This window comes from Leptodactylus fuscus, chromosome 3 (genome assembly GCF_031893055.1).
Source record: "Leptodactylus fuscus isolate aLepFus1 chromosome 3, aLepFus1.hap2, whole genome shotgun sequence".
NCBI lineage: Eukaryota > Metazoa > Chordata > Amphibia > Anura > Leptodactylidae > Leptodactylus > Leptodactylus fuscus.
Genome location: NC_134267.1, coordinates 191,114,472 through 191,140,446, shown reverse-complemented (window position 1 = coordinate 191,140,446; position 25,975 = coordinate 191,114,472). Strand labels below are relative to the sequence as shown.

Here is a 25,975-nt window from a genome sequence, read left to right as displayed (position 1 = left end):
TGCACTGGTGAACTGTTGCAGAGCAGCATTTGCTTTCCAGAAGCCGAAGAAAAAAAACTGAGCACAATTTCTGTGTTGGTAAAGAAATACTGGATGCTTAAGATGAGACCAGTTAGACTTATACAGGAAAAGAGACATGTAACAATCCCATGAGAAATAATCTCATTCAGCATTTAGACATAATATGTAACAGTGAGCATTATGAAGGTAGGTGAAGGTGGGCACAGACAGCAGAGGGCCCCTGTTCAAAAATATATATGGGCCCCTGGTGTTCCAATGGCTTATCATAGAGCACCCCCATGGCACTTGGAAAAATCTATTATTAATTGTGAACTATGTAATTCAGTAGTAGTAATCCATTTACATACAATATAATGAACAATAACAAGCTAATGTAGGTGGGCAGTGGAAACCCTTACTGCCTGGGCCTCTGTGCAGCTGCAGAGGTTGTATATATGAAATGTCTATAAGTGTATATAATGGCAGAAAGTGGCTGAACAAGGTATTAAGTCATGCTCTTAATAAACCAGCCAATAAGAGTGTACATTTGGATATTTAGTAATAGGGGGCACTAGGTTCTGGCGGGTCCACAGTGCGGATCAGAATCAGCTCTCCTGTAGCTTGGGGGACATGTTTGCCTTTGTGATAGACAAGAGTACCCTGAATAACAGTTGCCACAACTTGTCCCCAGAGAAGGAATCCCAAATAGGGGGTTATCTGTAAAAAAAATCAAACAAACAGAGGTGGTATTAGATACAGTGTAGTGTCTCGTATAGAAAAAAGATAGAAAAAGTGTTTTTATTGGACTAGTTTTTTAATGTGACAATGTGCAGTCTCATTCACATCTGTAGAGTTAGTGGGACCCTATTGTACTCTCGTGATGCAGATATCAAATGTGTCTTTAGGAGATACCAGAAATATGGAGTCCCTTTAATGTTCTGTCGAACCAGTCTCTATACTGATGCACATAACTCAGTCACAATACAATGTAAATTGCTCTTAACTGCATATTACCCATGATATTGCAGGCGACCGGCACTAATATACATTGAAGAGTCTGTACTAAATAAGAAAACATTTGTTCATAATGTTGCAGATTCAGGACAATGACATACTGGATAAAGGCCCGAGTGGAACCTCAAAATTTTATTAATGCTTTACAAAGAATCCACCTTTTCAGAACACCGCTGCCCATTCTTGTCAAACATTCTCTCTTTTTCCAAAGTACAGTACAATATATGTAGTATATTATATGTATTTTATGAGCACTTCAGACAAATAGACATATATCAAAATTTAAAAAAAGTCCATTACACATAGCTATGAGTAAGGGACTAAACATAGTTTCCCGAAATGCGTATGCTATTTTCCGTTTTTAAACATGTTTTGGATCCGTGTATGCATATTTTTTTAATTACTATGAAGTAAAGGTTATTTTTTATATATGGCATGCTGGATAATACTTTTTGTGTTTTGACTATTGCTACTGACTCCGTGACAGTCCGGAGGGTTTTTTCCGTGCAGCCTACATCTCATGCTCTAGTTTTTGCGGTTCCACTAGCTAGTTGAGCGACAACACTTTTATGTGATTGTGTTGTATATTCCAGAGAAGTGGTGCAACTTGGGAGAAATCTTGTATACGAGCGTGGGAAGTTCTGATAATAGAGGATGTAAGTGTTAGGTCATTGAGTTAATCGAGACCACGGGTTGGCAATAGACAGAGATGAGGGAAGACATGTAGGGAGGGGCGGCATTATGAAGAGCCTTGTGGATGAGAGTGATAACTTGATATTTTATTCTATAATGAATAGGCAGCCAATGTAGCGACTGGCACAGACCAGAGGCATCGCTGTAGCGTCTAGACTGATAGATGAGCCTGGCCGCTGCATTCAGAATAGATTGTAGAGGGGAGAGTTTAGTAAGGGGAAGACCGATTAGTAAGGAGTTACAGTAGTCTAGGCGAGGATGAATCAGAGAGACAATAAGTGTCTTTAGTGTATCTCTGGTAAGGAAAGGGCGTATTCTGGAGATGTTTTTGACGTGGAGGTGACATGAGCATGCGAGTGATTGGATATGGAGGGTGAAGGAAAGTTTTGAGTCAAACACAACCCCGAGGCAGTGGGCATACTGCCTAGGAGTTATAGTAAGGCCTGAGACTGCAATGGATATATCAGGGGCAGCTCTATTAGATGGTGGAAACAGTAGTAGTTCAGTCTTAGAGAGATTTAGTTTCAGATAGAGCGAAGACATGATATTTGAGACAGCAGAGAGACAGTCACTGGTGTTCTGTATTAGTGCAGAGGTGATGTCACGGGAAGATGTGTATAATTGGGTGTCATCAGCATAAAGATGGTACCGGAAGCAAACACTTTGCTATACCTTGTTCTTATGATGAATGTTCTTTTCTTGCACCTAAAAAATAATTGGGATACACAATAAGAAGATATTGAACATTCAGATAGAACAGGAACATACACAGAGGAAAGAGAGCCATAAGAGTATTTCCAAATAGGACAGAAACTTGCTTGTCCTGTCTCACTTCCATGACCCTTCTGCTTTGTCCTCCACACTTGTTTGCTAATATTGCAGTGTCTATAGAGTCCTTTATAGGATTCTGTGTTCACATATGAATCTGTTATAACTGCTGAGAAAACTACACTATTATCTCTCCATCTACACAAATCACCTTGTATATTTATGTAATGGTATATGAATAGGTAATAGATGCTGTCTACAGTATATTCACAATTGTTGCGTTCCACTAACTTCAGAAAGAAGTTGCCTATCCTACTGATGTGGGTGTTCATATTCTAATTTTCTACATTTTGAGGTATATAGACAAGGTGTAGAAATTTCTTCAGTACATACTACAATATATTTCTTACCTGAAACTGACTGTCAGGATCCCAAATGACCAGGTCAGCATCGTACCCTATTTTAATGGCTCCCTTGCGATCTCCCAAGCTGCATAATTTGGCTGGGTTGCTGCTCAGCAGGCGAGATACATCTGGCAATGAAAACCCTCGGATCCTTGCAGAGGTCCAAAACAGGGCCAGCCCTTATGGAAGATAGACAACTGTACATGATATCACAAGTACACAAGAAAAGTGAAGCTGTCGTCTTGCATATAGGGTATGGTATTCTCAATAAAATAAGAATTTCACCATTGTATCTTCTGGAAGAGATGTGGTAAGATATCAATAGTCGAGGCCATGATCAAGGAGGAAAATTGCGTGGGTTATATTAGAAATTTACATCAGTGCCTGACTGGTGTAGATTCAATTTCTGGCGGGCTGGACCTCCCAATATATGTCAGAATTATTAGGAAGTCTTAGGAGCCTCTTAATGCTTCTGGTGCATCTAGTGCCAGCGGGAGAACGGACGAAGACTGACGTAGGGAACCTCAGTCTTAAGAAATTCTCCCCACTGAGTCATAGAATGAAAGGGCCAGGCTGTTTGGCTCTGGCTGAAATTTGGAATATCAACAGTGTTTCCAATCGCTATTCTACAGAATCAAATTTATAGCAATGACCAAATGGTCCTAGGGTTTGTATAACGCAAAGACAATTTTCGGATATCCTCTGTATACCAATTTCTAATGGTTTTCAAGATCTCTACTTGTAGACTCTACTTGGTTCTGCCTATGTGAAGATGTATACGTTGAGATACACCGTCTAAGAGCACCCCAAAACTCACCCAGTTGAAGAGATGAAATTCCTCCCCAGGCCTTCTGAAAATCTCCATCTTGTAGGTGCTTGAGGTCTGGTGTGCAGGGTGAGTGATCAGATACCACCATGTCTATAGTGCCCTGTAGAAGTGCATTCCATAGTGCCTCCTAGTGGTAAAAGTTTGAATTCCATAGTTTTTTTTTTTTTTTACACATAAGTATATACTTGTCAAAATCAACCTAAACAACCAGTTAGATTGAAATCCCCAACCTTACACATATGCAGGTTTTTAATATTTATATTGATAACATAACTCAGCTATTTAATCCCAATATCAGTATAATATAATAAAGCTATTCATACCTGCATTTTCTGCTATGATATTACCGTAAGTTGTTTTTACAAAGCAAGATAGAAACATCCATTAAAGGGGTTATCCTGTAATGTCCCGGTACTGCTCGTCCCATTCCCTTTAATAGTCCTTGCAGACTGAGGTGGTATGGACATTTGCATATAAGGTAAAGAGGTATCTCCCCATTCCTTCCTAGATATTTAACATATATTTCTATTTCACAAGAGCCAGCACACATGGGGGGTCTATTAATGCACCATCTTGTGGATGTTTTGTGAACTGCACCTGCCTATACTTTCCATTGTAAATTCTGTCTGTGATTGCATCATCCTAGTGTGCTAATGTAAAGGAGTGTTCAGTATGATCAGGTGACCTTCAGAATCAATCAAGCTCCCTTGATTGGCCTGGAGGAGGAGGAGTTACAGCCCTCTCTAGAGCGGGTTGGGAACCCTTTTGTTTTTTCTGTGTGTGAAGAGATCTACACATGTGGAGTTAAAGATGTGAACCAAGCATCGGGGCACTTCAACCAGAGATGTCTTTTCCTCTGTGCTCAAGATTCGCCTCAGAGAGCGTTTTCCTCTGAAGCTCCAAATCTGCAAGTAGTAAAGTCTACTGACCTGTACTGACCTGCAGGTTTTTAATCTTTATATTGATAACATAACTCAGCTATTTAATTCCAATATCAGTATAATATAATAAAGCTATTCATACCTGCATTTTCTGCTATGATATTACCGTAAGTTGTTTTTACAAAGCAAGATAGAAACATCCATTAAAGGGGTTATCCTGTAATGTCCCGGTACTGCTCGTCCCATTCCCTTTAATAGTCCTTGCAGACTGAGGTGGTATGGACATGTGCATATAAGGTAAAGAGGTATCCATACATCTGGGAACTCCGTATCTCTATGCAAGTAAATCTTTGGGATTTAAGGAGCCCATAGCTAGTCTGACAGAATTTGAGGGTCTCCTGCTGTCAACACCCCTATTTCTTCTTCTACATGCGTGCACCCAGTTTGTTGAGGACTAACCCCCTGGATACAGGCCATGTTTACAAGTATATCCAAGTTTAACTACCCAAGCAACTACTATTTAATCAAGCCCAAAGTATTCCTGCTCCGAGCTCCATCACCTGCCTAACAGGACACTACCTGAAGGGATCACAGTATTGTATGTGAAGAATTTACTCCATCATTTGTACGTTTGTATTACCTCGTCCTGCTAGTAAAAGAGCAACGACTACCCCCGAGACCTGGTTGCCTGTTGTCAATGTCAGGTACCACGGGGGGGCGGATAGTGGGGACATCAAAAAGGCTTTGTGCACATTTGGGATCAAGGCCGGCCACATCTGACATATTACCCGTGACATCAGTCCTGGCCCTCCTGAGTGTTACAATCCAGCTTCTAATATTGATGGCCTATCTTTAGATCAGTGAGGATCTGACAAACAGGACCCCCACAAATCTGGTATTCAGGAACAGTGTGGCTGCCAGTAACGCCAAGAGCTGCGCCGCTCACTTAGTGCACAATTTGTAGCTGTGGGTTTTGGTACTGCAGCGATGCTCTATATTGAAGCCCTGCCGCACACTAGATTGCCTCTTTATTAGCCCACACACGCTAGATTTCCCCTGTATTGCCCCCCCCCCCCATACAATATACAGCCCTATATATTGCCAACCACACAGTAATAGTTTCCTTTACTGGCCCCACACACAAAGTACTGCCCCTTTATTGGCCCCCACACAATACGTGCCCCATTTATTGGGCTCCGTACACTGACTGAACACTTTACAGGCCCCCATCAGCTGAGTGAGCATTCATAAGAATGTTCATTCTCAATCAAGTCCTAGTATTAGGATGGGTTCTTATATTGCAAACATAATGCATAGAACATATACATGCAGGATGAGTGTAGCTGACGCCAATTTTATTTTTAGTGGCCACAGAGTGGGAGACTTCAATGTGCAGCAGGTTCCTTCGCTATGCTGGGAGTAGGCACGTATCACCCATGCTATGATGCTAGCCCCCTTGCTTATGGGAAGAATAGTTGCAACGGTGCATGTATTTACAGGTACCTATAACATTCTACTTCCCCTTAAGGACAATTGAGTTTATAGGATATTTTTTGTTAACAGAAGCATATTAATTTTTGCAGGACAAATTGTACTTTGTAGTGGTAATGTTTAGTATTCCATACAATGTGCTAGAAAAAAATTCAGAATTGGTTGGAATTAGAATGGTTGCACCACTTTCTCATGGGTTTTATTTTTACAGTGCTCACTGTGTGGCCAAAATGACAAGTTACCTATATTCTGTGGGCTGCACAATTATGGCGATACCAAATTTAAGTTATATTTTGATTAAAATTTTCATAGAGTCACTCCTAACTTTCTTTAGATTATTTTGTGGGGCTGCATAAGGTGGATTTCTCTGAAGTGCCAGATGTTAATTATATTTATGTCATTTTGAGGAATGTCTGATCTTTCGATCCCCTTTTAATAAACTTTTGTTTTGGAAGGTGAAACAATGAAAATACTATGGTTTGGCCATGTTTTTAGTTCGTGCATTTACAGATGCAGGGATACCCAATTTGTTTATGTTTGGCTTTATTTAATTTTTTTTTTCAAATCTAGGTCATCTGAATTTTTAGTTTTTTTTTTCAAAACTTCTTTTTTTTTTCCGGTTTTATTAGCACCCTCCCCCCAAGGGGCATGAACCTGCAATCATTAGATTGCATATCCCATAGTCCCATAGACTGCAATATAATGTATTGATGTATTGCGCTGTATGGGGGATTGTAACTATTATTACTATTGCCTGGAACAATAGGCAAGCATCAGTTGTTACCTTCCTAGGACAGCCCTGGGAGCCTTAGCAAGGCTCCCGGCTGCTATGGATAAAGGGTGATTCCTGTGATCTTGTCATGCAGGAGCCATATCATTAACTAAAAGCAAATAGACGGGGAGGACATCACAGGATGCTGTTTTTTTTGTCTTTGGGGGCTGAATTTGAAGGGTTAATGCCCATGCACTGCCCATATTTGCAGACTAAGTGTGATAAAGTTTAAAATGTCAATGAAGCAATAATGGCGGAGCTGGGGGATGTTAGGGGCGATTATCTAAATCAAATAGTGAAGTCATAGTAGAGAAGAAACACCCCTAAGGCTAAGGCCCCATGGGACGATCCACAGTGGTAAAGCACTGTGGAAAAAAACGCGGTGGGAACGCATCGCGGTTCTACCAACAGCACTTTAAACAGAAAGTTCACTGAGTTTTCCTCTGCGGATTTTGTTACCATTATATCTACGGGGAACCCATTAGCATTTCTGTAGATATAATTGACATGCTGCGATTTCCAAAACTGCACCGTTTTGGAAATCGCATTTCCGCCGCAGGCAAATCGTGGCATTTCCGTCCCGTGAGGCCACCGGTCTAAAGTTTTCAGCTAAACTGCATGACCGATTTTCCTGAATATGGAGTTGCAATGCAGAATAATAGGATAAGAATAAGTCATCTTTGCAAATTATAAAAGCTGCCACAAAGTACCATCATTAGTTTAATAAATATTTAGATACTATCTTGAAACTAAAAAGCAGTTGAGAAAAAATTCCTTTGTGCAGGAATACAAATGTGAAGCCAGCCTTAGTTTCCAACTCAATTTTGGTGCAACTTCCAAAACTTATCTCACAATATCTGGCTCAGAGTTTAGTGTATTAAGTCAAACTCCCCCCCCCCTCCCCATACTGTACAAGACATACAGGCTGTTAGAATGTGTCTAAAACACATAGAAAGTCAGGTGTAAAGTATGTATACTGTTTTTGATGCAAATTACAGCATATTTATTATTAACAGTGTTGTGTGTAGCAGAGCTGAGTGTGTCCTCACTGTGTGTCTATATGTACAGTAGTGTGTGCAGTTAGTGACACGGACCCATTCACTTCCTTTGACCACCAGAGAATATTTAATTTGTAAATAAATATTAAATATTTTTTCCTATTTTTTGCTTTCTAAATGTTGTGTACGTCTTATAGTGAGACGCGCCTTATAGACAGAAAAATACAGTATAATAAATATATATACTGAATAAAGATGTGTAACAAAGAATGACCATACCTTATTGCCATGCCCTCTTACAGGCGGGCAGCACTTATAGTATGTGGCTCCAGGGGGTATGTTTTCCGCGCTCAGGGTCAGGTAATGGTGAGTTGTCTCTACTGTGATAGGCGCCCCTGCTTTTTTTGCCTTCCTGATAATGGGGAGTGATCGTACTGATGACAGGTGTACAATATGACAGCGGACTCTGCGGGAAGAATTGAGGAGGTTCGTGATAATGGTTTATTAGAATTGTACACACAATATCTACTGGCATATTACATTGTACACAAGACCTGTCACCTCTTCCGATATGCCTCTGTTAAGCATGGTTCACTCTAGCGTCGGTGTCTGATAGCTAGTGTCCAATGCTAATGTCCGAGTAAAATCTTGCGCGGATATTATCATCGGACACTAGCTGTGTCCGTTACATTTTGCATTATTTTAAATGGGACATCATGCTGTGTCCTTTACTGTCCGTGTCTGTCCTTAAGTGTCTGTTCACAAAGATGTCCGATTTTTCAAGCGGACAGCTAAATCCTACATGTAGCATGTCCGCAGTGCGTATATTTCTACAAAGAGGGGATGGGATTCGCTATAATCCCATCCACTTTGCTGTGACTTTAAAACTCTGCGTTTTTTTTCGCCATGGGCAAACCGCGGTGTTTCCACCATGTGGGGCCCAACCTTAAGCAGAAAGTTTCTGCCTCACAGATACATTGTCAAATTCCTCTGTGTGAACCAGCTTTTAGTCTGGTGAGGCTGACCAGTGGACCCCGCTAGCTTATGGGGCCGCTCACATCTGCGACCATTGTGACCCCTATAGTTATGCCAGTTGTTGAAGAACATTTTAACAACTTGATGAAAAGGACAAGTGAAAGTTTACAATGGTGGTTTGTTTTTTTTCCCTATATTTTAAGGAGCAATGCTTAGACATACCAGCTGTATTTCTTATATGGCAGTGTACAAACAGAGAAATAATATCAGGGCACTACCAAAGTAGTACCACATACTAACTTGTACTGCAGACAGAGATCAGCCACCAACTCAACCGCAGCTACTTCCATGTGATCTGGGCGCGAGGTCAGAAAAGTTTCATACTGTGTAGGATCTGAAAAATATCAATATATTGAATATACTAGTACATGACGGTTTGCTTCTTGCCATATGACCTGGAAGCTTTCCTTCAGCTTTTAGAAATTAGATCGGGGTGTATATTACTGTGACCATTTAATACAACACATATAACATTACACCCTATTCACACCACACAGTGGGGAAGATGTTCTAAGATAATTTGCTCCATAAAACAGGCGTATATGCCTTCTACCACTTCACAAGGGGGACTGGCTTAACAAGAAAACTGTGTGACTTAGGCAATATTCACCACAAGTTTAGCAAACCAATAGATGGTACCATGTTAGACAAAAATGCACCAAATGTATTATACAATTCCAGTCACTTTAATAATTGTTGCACCTTAAAAAGGACCTTTCATGTCCTCAGAGATGTGTGGTATTATATATCACTGGATAGCCAACAGTGTGCTGAATTCAGTGTACTGTTAGCTTTTCCGATATGCACCCCGGTGCTGGAGATATCAGTGCGGTTAATTTCAGCACCGATATCTCCCCACTGTCAGAAGCTCAGACCTTACAATTCAGCGTCATCGCCTTGTATTGTGAGTGGGGTATTCCACAGCCCAGCAATGACGCTGAATTGTAAGGTCCAATTGAATGACACAGATTGCACATGAATGACATCCGTATACTGGGTGAGCCTCCATCACCTCATTCATTAAGGCCAGTGAGCATGCTCCTCAAACTAGACAAGAATAGGATCTGTTCAGAGTTTTGTTCCCGGCCTCAAGCTGTGAAAATAAATGGTGGTGTATAAGGGGTGACAGAAATGAATGGGTGCCTGTGCCAGAGATGTGCGATGCTTACACTAGTGTCTAGTTGTAACCACAGTAGTAAATGTGGGCCTATGTTTTTTGCACTGTTGAAGAGCATTATTATCTGTTTCAGATTTCTTATATGATTTTATTCCATGATGTTTCATTCAGAACAACGAGCAGTATTTATATATCCATACACAAATGTGAGCAATGGGTGACGGGTTTCTATTATTACCACCAGTATTCCCTTATAGAACAGACAGAATACATTTCCTATAGCTACAGATTCTAAACTAAAGTGTACCACTTATCCATCAGTCCAAGTTCCAGTTACTAGTTCTTGTGGTGCTTGTAGATTTGCATTGGTAGCAGCTTCTTAATATTTTCTTTGTTCATTTTCTTTGTATTAATGTTTTATATTTATTTTATTAATATTTAATCATTTACTTTATTATACTTCTTGTTGTATTTTTAATGTTATTCATTTGATGGCTTCTTACCTCCAGTGACTGGGACACTTCTTGTATCTTCAAGTTCAGCGTGAAACTTTAAAAACAGAAGATATATTCTTAGACTTATATACTTAGGGAGTGTTCACACATGGAGACAAATTCAGGCTTGTACCACACCCTGCAGATAAGGTGGTTTAGGATTGGGGTTGACAGTTTTTGCAAAATTCCTTGTGGTTAATAGTGGATTGGGTTAATTTATAAATCTGGTATTCTTAATTCTTGAAGAGGTTAACAGTAATATCTTGAGGGTGGGTGATTAACTACCTAATACCCCTAGAGGTCTAGTGTGGGTTATAGGATAATATCTTGGAGATTTAGGATGAAAGTGCAAAGTTCTGTACTGATGACAGGTTATTTCATAATGTATGTTTATAGGGGTAAGCACTAAAAATTCTCTATTTCCATTTACACAGACATACAGAGTTAAAATTCTAAAATTCTGTCTGCCTGTGTTGCTTGCAGCCACCACTAGGGGTGCTCTCTGCATACAGATTTATACAGCTAATGAATGTAAAGGTTTCCCCCTAGTGGCACTGTTGGAAAGAGAAATGTCTATCAATTCTATAGTAGATGAAGTAACCTTCCTTGGCTTCTTGGCTATGACTGCTATGGCTGACGTTACACCCAAGCAAACTGTAGTACTGTACAAAACAAGAGACGTTTAATAGAAAATGAACTAGAGACATTTAATAGAACATAAGCACTCAAGCCTTTGAGGTATAAAATGTCAGTCGCATTTGTTTGTATGTAAAAAATAATTGCTTCTGGAAGGCAGAGAGTGTGACAGCTACACGCCGCTGATAAATGAGAATGTATAAGTCTTCTCACAGTCTGTTATATAGCGGTACATTTACACGACAGCTGGAGAGGCAGTGACAGGAGTGTTGACTGGAGAACAAGAATATGCATACAAGAGGATCGCTGTCATCTTCTGGATACATCCTGTACATCCTCCATGTGATAAATACACAGGGGCACCTTTACAAAGGCCGCTTACTGTACTGGCGGAGGAGTCGCTTAAATTATGCATCTATACTAAAATCTACACTAGCTGGGGGGCAATTATTAACGGAACGGTTCTGTACTTCTATCTTTGCCTCTTTATAATTGTGGTGCATTTAAAGGTCCATTCACACGGAGGAAAATGGTGAGGATTTTGGTGTGGAGTTTCAGCGCTGAAAAAAAAGCCTCCCATTGACTTCAATGGGTTCCTTTTTCTGCTAGCAATGGGAAGTAAATGGGAGGCTTTTTCTTTCAGCGCGGAAATTCCACACCAAATTCCTCACTATTTTCCTCCGTGTGAATGGATCCTTAGGCCGCCCGTGGACCAGAGTTTTTTTTTTTGTGTAAATCACATTAAATGCGTTGGGACACCGAGTCCCCACCATCTCTCTGTGCCAACTGCTTTATTGAAAAGTAGAAACTCCCTACAAAAATCATATATTGTGTACGTGGGGCTTGCTCCAAAATCTGTGATGTTATGATGTCGGCTGGCATGCAGAGTTAAATAAATGTGCTTTAGGCTAAGGCCCCACATAGCATCCCGCAGCAAAAAAATGCTATGGGAAAAACCACGGCAGCAACGCATTGTGTTTTTTCTCGCAATTCTTTTTGCATAAAGTCTTCCGTAGGTATAACTGACATAATGCGATTGCCAAAACCACCATGGTTCTGGAATCCGCAGCATGTCCACAGCACTGATTTTCCCGCACAGTGGGGATGGGATTTACGCCACGTGGGTCCCCGGCCTTATTGTGTCACAGCAGAAAAAAATTGGGATCCAAGCCTCTTGTTCTTTCGCATTTCAAACCATAAAGGATGCAGATAAGGCTTTGTTCACATCACATCTTCAGCCCATGTTGGGGATGTATACCGTTAATAGAAGGCTGTGTTGTATTCCGCTACATAAGCATATAGTGGGATACGGAAGAGAAAAACCCAATACTGTGTGATTTTGTATTTTTACTCTTTATGGAATTTGAAAGTGTACACTATTCCATACTGCAAAAAAAAAAAGCATACTAGTGTATAGGAACCACACCGTACCAGGTGAAGGGAACCTTATGGTTTTGTGTGGGATGTATCCACAAGCTTGTCCAAGCATATATGCCAAACATAAGCTTCAATGGTTTACACACCATACATACCTTTGTAAACTAAACATGGAGTACTAACCAGCAGAACGCTTTTGGTCCCCTGTAGTTCAGACATAGCTGCGTGTAGATCCAATAAATTGACATGAGGGAATTCTGGCACCCCACTGTTTATAAGAAAGCACTTAAAGCCTACAACTCCAGCATGTAGCATCGGGATCAGCTCCACCTATAACATACAGTCAGAAATGACAAGGTAAAAAATGTACTGTGGTTTTCCCAGCAGTACGACCCTACTTTTCCCCCACCACAAAGTGCACCCAAGTCTTGTTGCACCATATTGTCCCTTAGAAGCCATGAAACATGCATGGACCCATAGCAGACATCTTACATACTATTATAGATCAATACAACATCATTTCATATCCACTGGCTAAGACGGTACAAGGACATTTTTTTAGAGATGAGCGAGTACTGTTCGGATCAGCCGATCCGAACAGCACGCTCGCATAGAAATGAATGGACGTACAAGCGGAAGTATCCATTCATTTCTATGGAGCGTGCTGTTCGGATTGGTTGATCCGAACAGTACTCGCTCATCTCTACATTTTTTCTTATACAACATACCATGATGTCTAACTGTTTTCTAGGTAACTGAAAAAAGGAGTCATCAAACAGGAAAAAGACAGAGCTTCTACTGCTAATAAAATATATACTGTGGGGAAGGTAGCTCGGTAGCAGCAATGGCAATGGTGTGGATCCAACTAGTCAGAGATAGGGACACAATGTCTGGTGCAAGCAGGTTTATTTGGAAAAACTGCAAAAATAAATAAACCTTCACGTCAGGCACAGAATAAGCAAAAATAAAATACAGCCTTAAGTTCAGGCAAAACAGCAAACAACCCTCCTTGTCTGAGCTCTAACTAAACAGTAAGAACTAACCATACATGTGGCTTACTAGCAACCACACAAACAAAACAAAGTAGCACAGTACAGTCTCACCAGACTCTCATTGTTTCAGGACAGACCCAGACGCCTCCTCTCGCTTCCAGGATCTGCCCTGAAGTGCGGGCTCTGCAGCCCAGGTGTGGAGCCTAGGACCCACACCTGGGCTGAAACCTACACAAGACCTCCATTGGACTAAGTCAGAAACCTGGGGTTGATATACTGGGACTCTAGCACTCTGCCTGTCACCTTCTCACAATACATAAAAAAATGAAACGGGTGTTCAACAAAAGGTAATCAATATCAGATCTGTGGGGGTCTGTCTCCTGGCACACCCACTGATCAGTAGATTGAACAGACTGCAGTAGTGTTGGAAATAGCAATGATGTATCCACTGTTCACTGGTTTGGAATGGTAATGTGGCTGTCTCGTCCACTTTATTGGGTGAAAGCTGCAGTACCATTCCAGAGCATTGTGTAGGACATTGCTACGTCCAGCGCTGTCACAGCCCATTTATATGAAGATTCTTACCTGATTACCAGGAATGACTCCTCCCCAAAAGGCCACATCCACATAGCACTGTCCTCGAGCAGCATGAAGCTTGGTTTGGAAGTTCTCCACAGTTGTAGTAGGTGGGAGACTGTTACTGCCAACACAGATAGACAGGTTATATTGTGGTGCTGTGCAAATACTGTTAATAATTTAACATAGTTGCCAAATATCTTAATGAGGACCTTTTCATGTCCTCTGGCATCAGCGTTATTGTACAATGCTAGAAATCTGACAGTACACTGAATTCAGCACACTGTCAGCTTTCCTGGTATAAGTCCCAGTGCCGGAGATATTGGTGCCATTGTATCTCTCCACTGATATCTCTGATATCACTGATATCTGTCCACTGATATCTCTGATACCTCTCCACTGTTAGAACGGTGGGCCATACAGCCTACCGTCATCGCTGGACTGTTAGGAACACTCCCCCCACACACCGCCAGTATTCTTTCATAGACTTGTACTGTCAAAGGACGTGTTCTTTACCACCCATCAATGAAACTAGGCTGCAAGGCTCGACCTTCTGACAGTGAATGAATATCGATGATGAAACTAATGGCACTAATATCTCTGGTGGCATACTGTGACTTAAGCTTTCTAACGGTATATAATACTGTTGAAGCCAGTGGATGTGAAAGGTCTTCTTTAAAAGGGTTATCCAGGATAAGAAAACATGGCTGCTACCTTCTTCTAAGGAGGCGAGATCAGGCTCAATGGTCACATGCCCATGGTGCAGCTCAGTCCTATTCATTTGAATATAGCTGTGCTGAAGTATTGTCATATGACAAACGGACGTGATGTCACTTCCTGAGAAGAAAGCCACCATGTTTTCTAATCCTGAATATCTCCTTTAAATGTCAACTGAAGCGTGTTTCCTATCTCAATACATACTTTTTTTCCTGGCTGCACAATTAAAGACCTTTCACCACCAAATCCAAATCATAGCATCATCTAATAGCTGCTGCTCCACTGATTCCACAGAGAAAACTAATGTAGGTAGTTCGATACTCAAAGTATATATCAAAAGTATGCCAAATTTACAACAATTTGTTTATTCATAACATAATTTAAAATATGGATGCAGTAATATGCACTGCAGTAAATGTACACAAAAGGGACAGTCCACTATGCAATCCCAATTACAAAGAGATCTCTATAATAGCAAACCTCCATAGGAGAAATAAGTACATATGACATGTAATATTCACAATAAATAAATGCACATGAAATGCAAAGTGCTATAAGGGAGTTTGGGTGACAGCAATACAGATATATTGTAACGTAAAAAATAACAGACCTCAATATAAAAAGTTTATGTATATAGCAGGAAGTATACCATGCTCTTTGGACAATGAACATAGAATACAAGTGCCACAGACAATAGTAATGGCAAGCAGAGGTGTGATCTCCATAAACATGTATACCAATCTAACCTAGTCAAGGCTCAAGTGCTGTAAGGATATATGTAAAGGTGATACAAGTCAAGAAAAAGTAAGGAACTCACCCATATTGTAGCAAATATGCCGGAGGGAACATGCCGAAACGCTCATCGGATGAGAGCTGGCAGGCACCACTTCATCCCATGTTCCCTCCTGCATATTTACAAAGGCTAGCAAAGTGGCATCTCAAATTCTGCATTTTAAAAAGGGGTGTTGGGGCTGCTAAGAAATGTTCATCAGCGGCCATTTTGAATTAGATACATAGGACACAATTTTGATTACCGTATATAGTTCTAAAGTGATCTGGGTAAAAAATTATCGTTTTGGTGAGAGATTCTATATAAACATCCTGAGCCTTTCAGCTCTGAGATTTTCATTGTTGTGGGCCCTTGGACCTCCTGACAAAAAGATCTGTAATTACGTGTGTAATTACGTGTAAAATATGAGGTAAAAGTTTTACATTAAATTAACAATTACACGTATACATTATTTTTGTATATTATTATTACTATTACATTATTATTATTTTTGTATTCGATTGAAATGATTTGATAAAATAACCTCCGCTACTCGCATACTTGCTACTTGTATACTATGTGGCACCATATTGTCCTTTAGAAGCCATGAAACATGCATGGCATGGGTTAACCCCTTAGCGACCCTTGACATAACTGTACGTCATGGGTCGCATGGGGATGTATGGAGCGAGCTCACACGCTGAGCTCGCTCCATACACGGCAGATGCCTGCTGTATCATACAGCCAGGACCTGCCAATAACAGCAGCGGTCGGTGCCCGAGCCGATCGCTGCTGTTAACCCTTTACACACTGCGGTCAAACGTGACCGCAGTGTGTAAACGGCGCCGGCGGCATGGGCGCCGCCATGTTTCGCCGATCGCCGCCCTCCTGAACGTCACATGAGGGCGGTGATCGGTTGCTATGACAGCCGGAAGCCTATTGAAGGCTTCCAGGCTTGTCTCTGCCCGAGATCTATTAGACAATGCCAGAGGCATCGTCTAATAGAAGTGCTGCGATTTTCCTATTCACTGCAGTACTGTAGTATTGCAGTGAATAGTATGAGCGATCAGACCCCCTAGGTTTCAAGGTACCTAAGGGGTCTGATCATAAATGTAACAGAAGAAAAAAAAAAGTTTTTAAAAGTATTAAAAAAATAAAAAAATATAAAAGTTCAAATCACCCCCCTTTCCCTAGATTAGCTATAAAAGTAATTAAAGAACATTAAACATAAACATATTAGGTATCCCCGTGCTCCAAAATGCCCGAACTATTAGAATATTAAAACATTTATCCCGTACTGCGAACGGCGTAGCGGCAAAAAAAATAAAAACCGCCAAAAAGCGTTTTTTTCAACACTTTGCCTCCTATAAAAAATTGAATAAAAAGTGATCAAACCATCAGATCTTTCCCCAAATGGTATCAATAGAAACGTCATCTTGTCCCGCATAAAAAGACACCACAACCAGCTCCATACATGGAAATATGAAAAAGTTACAGGTGTTAGAACATGATGACACAAAATTTTTTTTCTATTTTGCAAAGTTTATCATTTTTTTAAAAGTATCAAAACATTTCAAATACTATATAAATTTGGTATCACCGCGTTCGTACTGACACGTAGAACACAGGTAACATGTCATTTGTACCAAACAGTGAACGCTGTAAAAATTAAACCCATAAGAAAATGGCGCAAATGCATTTTTTCTCCAATTGCACCTCATTCTGAATTTTTTTCCAGCTTCCCAGTACATTGCACAGCATATTGAATGATGCCATTACAAAGTACAATTTGTCCCGCAAACAATAAGCCATCATATGACTCTGTGAACTGAAAAATGAAAAAGTTATGGCTCTTGAAATGTGAGGAGGGAAAAACGAAAATGCGAAACCAAAAAATGGCCGGGTCCTTAAGGGGTTAAAGAGAGTTCCCTAGTAATGTTTTATGGGGAGTAAGACGCTATTCACACAACCAATATTATATCTTTTATTGCACTTCTGAGATCCATAAAGGATAATAAAAAAATGGATGCAAGGGCCAGGGTGAGAAAAACTGCATGGCCCCATTAAATCAGTGAGTCCGTGTGCAATCCATGTCTAGTCCTTCAGACTACGAATGCACCACAGGAATAGGGCCTTATTAATGGGAGCTAAATCAGTCATTGTCTAGACCAGACAGTATATGTGGATTTTCCATCTAAAGGTTTTTACCCGGTTATCATCCATCCATCCATCTATGCCAGCAACTTGTATGGCTGGAAAATGTCCTGATATTGGTCAAGCAGTATACCACATATCGATCCTCACAGGAACCTTCTCAAGTGCAAATGAACACATCTACTCCACTGCAATTTGTATAATAAACCATCAATCCCTGCCCTTGTAACAAAGAGCCAATCATTAGTTTCCTATAATCACCAAGTTCTATATACAACATATATTTTCATTAAAACCACATGAAACAAGGTATAAATATGAACATACATGACATATACAATATAGTGCATCAAACCATGGCTATAACCACCATATAATCTAGCAGAGGATGTATAATGTCCTGCTCAGCTACTGCATGTTACTCTGGCATGTAAAAAACTTTAATGTGTCTGCGTGAATCACACCTAACTGAGGGTAAGTTCACACGGGGTTTTTTGGTCGGAACCTGAGGTGGTTCCGGACCAAAATACAGGTACACGAAAAATCCACACCGTATGAAGGATCCGCAGATTCTTGGGTACGTAAAAAAATTAGCTTTTAACCCATAAGCTTAAACTAAGCCAAGGAGGCAGACAAACAAAGTATCCAACACATAATAAAGTGAAAAAAGTCAGAAAGGTGGATAAAAAACCGTGACTGACGCGTTTCAGGGTCCTTAAAGCCCCTTAATCATAGCGCTTTAGGACCCCGAAACGCGTCAGTCGCGGTTTTTTTATCCACCTTTCTGACTTTTTTCACTTTATTATGTGTTGGATACTTTGTTTGTCTGCCTCCTTGGCTTATTTTAAGCTTATGGATTAAAAGCTAATTTTTATACGTACCCAAGAAGCTGTGGATCCTTCATACGGTGTGGATTTTTCGTGAACTTAGAAGAATTCAGGTATTTCAGGACAACCTTGTCCAATAACTGTCCAATGTTTGGAAAGAATTTTACTGACAGTGACACTCAAAAGTGAAAAGATAGACACAAAAGGGATCCTAGGTCAAAAAGATGAACCCTGTAACCGTTTCTTGTGTCTATTCAGACTTTTCTCTGTACACTATGATACAATAATGCTCAAGCCATAAATAAACTGCCCATACAAAAGTCTCCAACATAGTGTATTACTCTCTATATCTAGAAGTGCTATCACTAAAGTACAAGTATTTATTTTAGAAATCAGATAGAAAATCTTCATAATGGAGGTGAAAATACATAAATATATTTTCCCATTGATGGAGGGCTAAGCTATTCAAGTTTTGCCTTGGGGCCCTATTATTTCTGTGTGTGACTAGGCAGTATTTGGAGGAAAGTGATGTAATGGATGGTTCATATTTCTAGTAGAGCTTTAGCTAAATGTCCAAGATTATTCTAATGGAGGGAGGAGAATAATGTCACTGATAAACTTCTAAAGTTAATGAGGACCTTTCATGTCCTCAGCGATGCGCGGTATTATATACCACTAGAAAACCTACAGTGCACTGAATATGTCACCAGATTCCTATGTTTTAAACCAAGCTTTTGTGTTAAACATATTTGTATGTTGTGTTTTAAAAAGATTTCCATGTTAATATCTATATTTAAAATAAAAAAATACTAAAGACCACCATTTTATCTCTGACCACTAAGACTAATAATAGATGGACACTTGCAAATGATGCATTTGCAGCAGTTGCAACATTTTGGAAATGGAAATATGAGGCCATTACATCCTTATGGGGGTCTCCTAACTGCAGTAGGATGTCGTAATCCCACCTTCTGTCATCAATATGTGTCATTGTACTTCTCTTACAGTGGCATATCCACAATGGTTGTGATTCCTCCAGCTGCGGCTGACATAGTGGCGGTCCTGTAACCTTCCCAGGCAGTGCGTCCTGGCTCATTGACATGAACATGTGGATCTATGATACCAGCCATGACAACAAGTTCTCCGACATCGAGCAGCTGTTCAATAAAAAGAAGGCGATTATAATAATCATTCATTTTAAGATTTAGTGTCTCTTGGCACTACCGACTGACAACCTGTTATGTCATGTTAATATTACAGACTGTACAATTATATGGTTTGACTCATGTTCAGACTGGTCCACGGTGTAGCAGAGTTTCCCCAGCAGGCCCATGCCCTGACACTATAATGGGTCCATCATGTACGTCATTCATGTGACGCTGCAGCCAATCTCTGCCATACAGTAGCTCACTAAAAGGGTCATTTCACAACCTTAATCTGTATAGATGAAGGCTTTTTTTTGTTTGTTTTTTTACAATATAATTTTAGATATATTGAGCTCCATGTAATATAAAATACTGGACAGCAATACACATGAATTTCTATGTAAACTAAGCCTTACAGAAACTGTTATACTTTACTGTATAGAGATGCATTTGTTGCCAAGCATACTTTACATAGCTCTGCTATCTATAGCGACAAGCCTGTGCATAAATGCATTTGCACAAGCTAAGGTCCCACATTGCGGAAACGCAGCTTTTTTTTTGTAGCAGATTTTGTTGCGTTTTTTTTGAGCCACACCTAGGAGTAGATTAATCATAAGGGAGGAGTATAAGAACTTCCTATATATTTAAAATTTCATTTGTAACCATTCTTGGCTTTGGCTCAAAAACCACAACAAAATCTGCAACAAAAAAGTTGTGTTTCCGCAATGTGGGGCCTTAGCTTTAAAGGGGCTCTATCATTGGTAAAACTAATTTTTAACTAAACATATACTTACATAGCCTTTAGAAAGGCTATTTCAGACATACATTTTGTATGTTAATCCTCCTAGCCGTTTTTGAATGAGCCCGTTTTTATGTATATGCTAATTGACCTCCAGCGAGCATCGGAAGTCTCAGTGAGCATTGTCTGCTGTGTGTGTGTGTGTGTGTGTGTGTGCGTGCGAGCAGGGAGATGAGGAGCAGCAGCAGCTTGTGCTGTACACACACAGACAATTCATGCTGAGACTTCCGGTGTTTGTTGCTGGCTAATTAGCATATGGTTAAAAACGGGCTCATTCAAAAACTACTGAGGCGATTTACATACAACAGGTATGTGTGGAATAGCCTTTCTAAAAGCTATGCAAGTATGTGCTTATTTAAAAATCACTTTTCCCAATGATAGAGCCCCTTTAATACACTGTATGTAATGTGCATGGCAGACAACAAATGCATCTGAGTATCCCCTACAGAAACTGCATATTACTAATCTTATATATTATTTACCATTCCACTATACAAAGACCAGTTTAACAAATAATACTACCATACATTGCACATTTACAGGTAGTTACCAGTTCTACACAGGTGCTATTCAGCTGTATACGGCTACTTTCACACCACTTTCCAAGTGTCCATTTAGTATAGTACATAGTTAAACAGATCCATAGGTGCCCATTGTGTCTGTTCAATATGAACCGAGGTTCATTAAATAAACAAAAGTTATGATATTTTAATGAAACACTAATCATGTCCCATAATAAACTCCATACCCAGGGATACTGACATAGACAATAAGTGGTCACACTCCAAATTCAAGCTGCAAGGTTCGGGATGGAACTTGCCTTTGTCATAGACCCCATGTGTGGACAGGACCAGGGACTTATATATGAAAATGAAAGGGGCAGAACACATTGGGGCTTATAAGAATGCCCTGTCAACCAAGAAATGTAAATTGATACCCATGATCAAGACTGCTGGCCAGTTTTGGTGTCCCTCATGGTGAATCTTGCATATAACATACAGAAAGTGATTGTTGAGATCAGAGAAAATGTAGGACGATCCCTTTAAATCTCAAATCACAAAACATATATGGTCCACTCTCTCCTTACAAGATAGCTCTAAAGTCACCTAGAAACACCTATTTTATGTAAATTTGAGTTAGCTCACCCTTTCATGGTCAGGTTATACGGTATGTCCCTAGGTATGTTATTGGGATGTTACAGCTTTACAATTATGTATAGATCAGGGGTAGGCAACTTTCGGCACTCCCAAAATGCATACTTGCTCGGCTGTTCTTGGAACTCCTATGGAAGTGAATGGAACATGTTGGGAGTCATAGTTTTACAGCAGCTGGAGAGCCGAAAGTTGATGACCCCTGGTATAAACTGTGAAACCCAAGCTTTGTGCTTTTAGGTAATTCCCCTATGTTGCAGGTATGTTTAGTCACTCCCACCCAAGGTCTAGTCCCTCTGGTAATAGTCACCTGTGATCCACTTGACTGGAGTTTTCCCCAAGGTAGGACATTACTGATCTTGCCATCGGTGATGATGATGTCCGCTGCAGATATTGTGTTGCCAATGACCACTCTTTTACTTCTTATGATGTTCAGCTTTGATCCTAATGTCACAGTCATGCTTCCTACGGGAATGTGGTAACAGATTGTTTAGTAGCACACGCCTGAGAGATCTCTCTAAATAGTTCCATGGACCTTACCTATATGGTACAATGAGAATTACATTCTAGAGCCTGCTTTGTGGTGACACACTGGTCGGCCAATGCATAAAACCTTACACAGGTTATAGAAATAAGAAGGTTGGACACTCCTCTAAGACCACCAGCACTGTGAAGAGTGGAGGTTCCCATTTTTAGGAAAAGGGAATATGTTAACATGCTCATTTGGCATTTGATCCACAATTAATGGAGCTTCTTGTTTCTTAATACATGGTGATTTTTTTTACAATTAACCCCTTCCCAACTTTCATCGTACCAGTACGGTGAATGCCGGGTGTTTAACTATGGTGGCCACCCGAGAGCCGGAGTGCCGCCATAGCCGCCGGGTGACTATTGTTTTACGCAGTAGACACCCAGCACTAAAGCCCCTGTTCAGTGCCCACACCAATCAGGGGCATTAACCCCTCCGGCGCCTCGGATAAAGCTGACAGAGGCACCATTTTCCCTGTGATCACCAGCACCCGAAGTAAGCTCCAGGGCCGGCGTCACATTGCTATGACAGCCGGGAGCCTTGTGAAGCCCTGTCATTCTATTGCAGGCTACGCTAGGTAGCTTACAATAGGAGCGTCGGTATTTTGCAATGCATTAGCATTGTAAGAGCCTCTTCACACGGCGTAAGCTCACCGCTCATTTAGACCTGTACACGTGAGCGCTTCAAAATACATGCCATTCACTTCAATGGGAGCGCACGTAAAGCCGGCTTTACGCGTGCTTCCATTGAAGTGAATGGGATGTGTTTTGAAGTGCTCGCGTGTACGGATCTAAATGAGTGGCGCACTTACACCGTGTGAAGGGGCTCTTATGCATTGCATTTTAATAAAAATTTATCAAAGCAATAGCAATTCCCCAAAATAGTATAACTAAAAAATACACCTGATGCCGCAAAAAAGACGTCCTATACATCCCCGTACATAGAAGTATAAAAAAGTTACGGGTGTCAGAATATGGTGACTTTTAGGACAATTTTGGATTTTTGTTAAGGGGTTAAAATGTAACTAAAACCATATAAATTTGGTATCCCTGGAATTGTACCAAAACATAGAATACAGGGGACATGTCATTTTGACTGCACAGTGAACACCATAAAACCGAAGCCCGTAAGAAAGTCGCACAAATGCATTTTTTTTTTTTTCAAATCCACCCCATTCTGAATTTTTTCCCAGCTTCCCAGTACATTGTACAGAATAATTAATGGTGGCATCATAAAAACCAATTTGTCCCTCAAAGATTAAGACCTCATATGGCTCTGAGAGTGGAAAAATAAAAAAAGTTATCGGGTTTGGAAGGAGGGGAGACAAAAACGAAAAACGAAGTATGCCTTCGGCGGGAAGGGGTTAAAGTGAACTCATCTTCAAAGAATATTTTTTGCATTGTTGAAAAATATTTTGTCATTTTGCAACATTTAAAAGATAATTTCTTACTATAAGGAAGCAAGGAATATATTTATCTATAGGAAAAAAAAATTCCATACTCAAAACATATTGAAAAAAATGACACAAACTACATTGCCATATATGTAATACGCTGGATATTTCACTGTAGAGGATGTTAAAAGTAACAACTGGCTGCAACTTATTTAGATTTTTAAACTACCAACACGTTTGGGAAACACAGCTTTATTTTTCTCAATCTATACTTGGCTTTGGCTTGAAAAACACAGCAAAATTTGCAACAAAAAGGCTGCGTTTCCACAAAGTGGGGCCTCAGACTGAAGGAGACCTTTCTCCACCTTCACCAATTCCAATTCTTTGCATAATAATATTAAATAGGCGCTGCTCCACTGATTCTGGGGCAATTGGAATTGGTTTCTCTTGCCCCAACTGTTACAGAGCAATAAGTGCAGTTAGTTTTGGTGACTGATATGCTAATTAGGTTATCTAATGTCTAGTGTTGGGTCTCAGGACATTATACTGAGCTCTGACTCCGTCAGCCTAGCGTCAGAGAGCTCAGAATCACACTCCTTTCCCTGCTCCTTCCTGACACCAAACACTTAACTGTAGAAAGCATAATTAGCTTATCAGGCACCAAAACTAACTGCACTGATTGCTTGGAAATGGTACTGACTAGAGCCAAATGTGCCAGAATCAGTGGAGCAGCACCTATTAACTCCTCCAGCAGATGTTGAGTATTTAAATATGGCGGTCGCTCAGCAAATACCACACACTAAATACCCCCAGTGACTTGCTTAGCTTTGGGTGCTGCCATTTTGGGGCACCCAAAATTATTTATTCAGCCTGTGATAGAAGTATGGGTATTTTGCAGTACATTGTACCCCATGCATGTAAACATAATTTTTTTTTTACGGGTTTCAGAATATAAGGAATCTAAGAAGATTTTTTATTGCAAAGTTTTGGATTTTTTTAATGAACTTAAATTAAAATATAAATAAAACTATATAAATTTGGTATCCCTGGAAGCCCACCGACCCATACAATACAGGTGACATGTCATTTTGGCTACACAGTGAGCACCATAAAAACAAACCCTGTAAGAAAGGCACACAAATGACAAACTCGATACAAATATGAACACAGCCTAAAGTATGCAGAGTAGAATGAAATACATATGTCTATAGAAAACTGCAGAAAGGTATAGTGGAAGATTACATATACAGTAGGAATACCATAGATTACACATACAGTAGGAATACCATAAATTACACATACAGTAGGAATACCATAGATTACACATACAGTAGCAATACCATAGATTATATATACAGTAGGAATATCATAGATTATACTGTATATACAGAAAGAATACAATAGATTACACATACAGTGGGAATACCATAGATTACATGTATAGTAGGAATACCATAGATTACATGTACTGTATAGTAGGAATACCGTAGATTACATATACAGTAGGAATACCATAGATTACATATACAGTAGGAATACCATAGATTACATGTACTGTATAGTAGGAATACCATAGATTACATATACAGTAGGAATACCATAGATTACATGTATAGTAGGAATACCATAGATTACATGTACTGTATAGTAGGAATACCATAGAATACATATACAGTAGGAATACCATAGATTACATATACAGTAGGAATACCATAGATTACATGTATAGTAGGAATACCATAGATTACATGTGTAGTGTGAATACCATAGATCATATGTTGCGGTAATAATTGTGATATAATCTCCATTTCCTATTACCTGGCTTTGTTTTCATAGACATGGTGATCTCACAGTGAGCTTCAGTTTTATCTGTGTCCTTTGATATCTCTTCTATTTTTAGGTGTGTGTGATAACTTGCTTGCTTTGTCCCCAGTGAAAGTGTTTTCTCTCTGGATTTCTGGCTACCTTTTGGCTCTGGCAGTGTCACTCTTGTTCCGCAGACTCCCCCAGTAATCTTTGCTCTCTGACCAATGTCTTTCTTCTGTCCTGTCTGTTGACCCTATTAATTGTTGCAATTTTCATTCCCTCCCAATCTCCCTATGTGGAGATTAATCATTGACTTCCTAAGCAAAGGCTGACATGGACATTATTATCCAGGATGTAATTTCATTTATTAAACATGTCATTTACAATCTGTACCAGTACTAGAGTCTATAAAATCCTATTTACTCATCAGATTGGTTGCTACTTTGTGGCAATCAGAGAATACAATTTTTATTCCAGTTTTTATGGAATAATGCAGAGGAATTTTGTGTACCAGTGACACACAGTAGAAATTCCGTCCCCTATTCATACCTCCACATTTCACATAGAAGTGCATCTCCATTTTTAGCAGACGGCATACGTATCCATTC

At 40.0% G+C, this 25,975-nt stretch overlaps 1 protein-coding gene across 1 annotated transcript; it reads right to left on the bottom strand.

Moving 5' to 3' along the window:
- LOC142198118 (allantoinase, mitochondrial-like) lies at positions 1 to 25,473 on the bottom strand. Its single transcript, XM_075268956.1, has 12 exons — positions 25,380 to 25,473; positions 21,950 to 22,104; positions 19,550 to 19,701; positions 14,087 to 14,201; positions 12,693 to 12,839; positions 10,506 to 10,551; positions 9,126 to 9,219; positions 8,130 to 8,316; positions 3,697 to 3,835; positions 2,886 to 3,058; positions 2,380 to 2,412; positions 1 to 717 (listed from the first exon to the last, which is right to left on the bottom strand). Exons 1-12 carry the CDS (start codon positions 25,399 to 25,401, stop codon positions 556 to 558), a joined length of 1,425 nt encoding a protein of 474 aa, XP_075125057.1. The 5' UTR covers positions 25,402 to 25,473; the 3' UTR covers positions 1 to 555.
- Positions 25,474 to 25,975: the final 502 nt, after the last annotated feature.

What these genes read in the sequence shown, in the direction of transcription:
- LOC142198118 (XM_075268956.1), bottom strand. Translation starts at nt 25,401, where the DNA reads ATGTCTATGAAAACAAAGCCAG. An exon ending in ACCATTGTGGATATGCCACT is followed by an intron (nt 14,202 to 19,549) that starts GTAAGAGAAGTA and finishes CTGTGTTGGCAG; the next exon opens with TAACAGTCTCCCACCTACTA. An exon ending in GAGTCATTCCTGGTAATCAG is followed by an intron (nt 12,840 to 14,086) that starts GTAAGAATCTTC and finishes TGTATGTTATAG; the next exon opens with GTGGAGCTGATCCCGATGCT.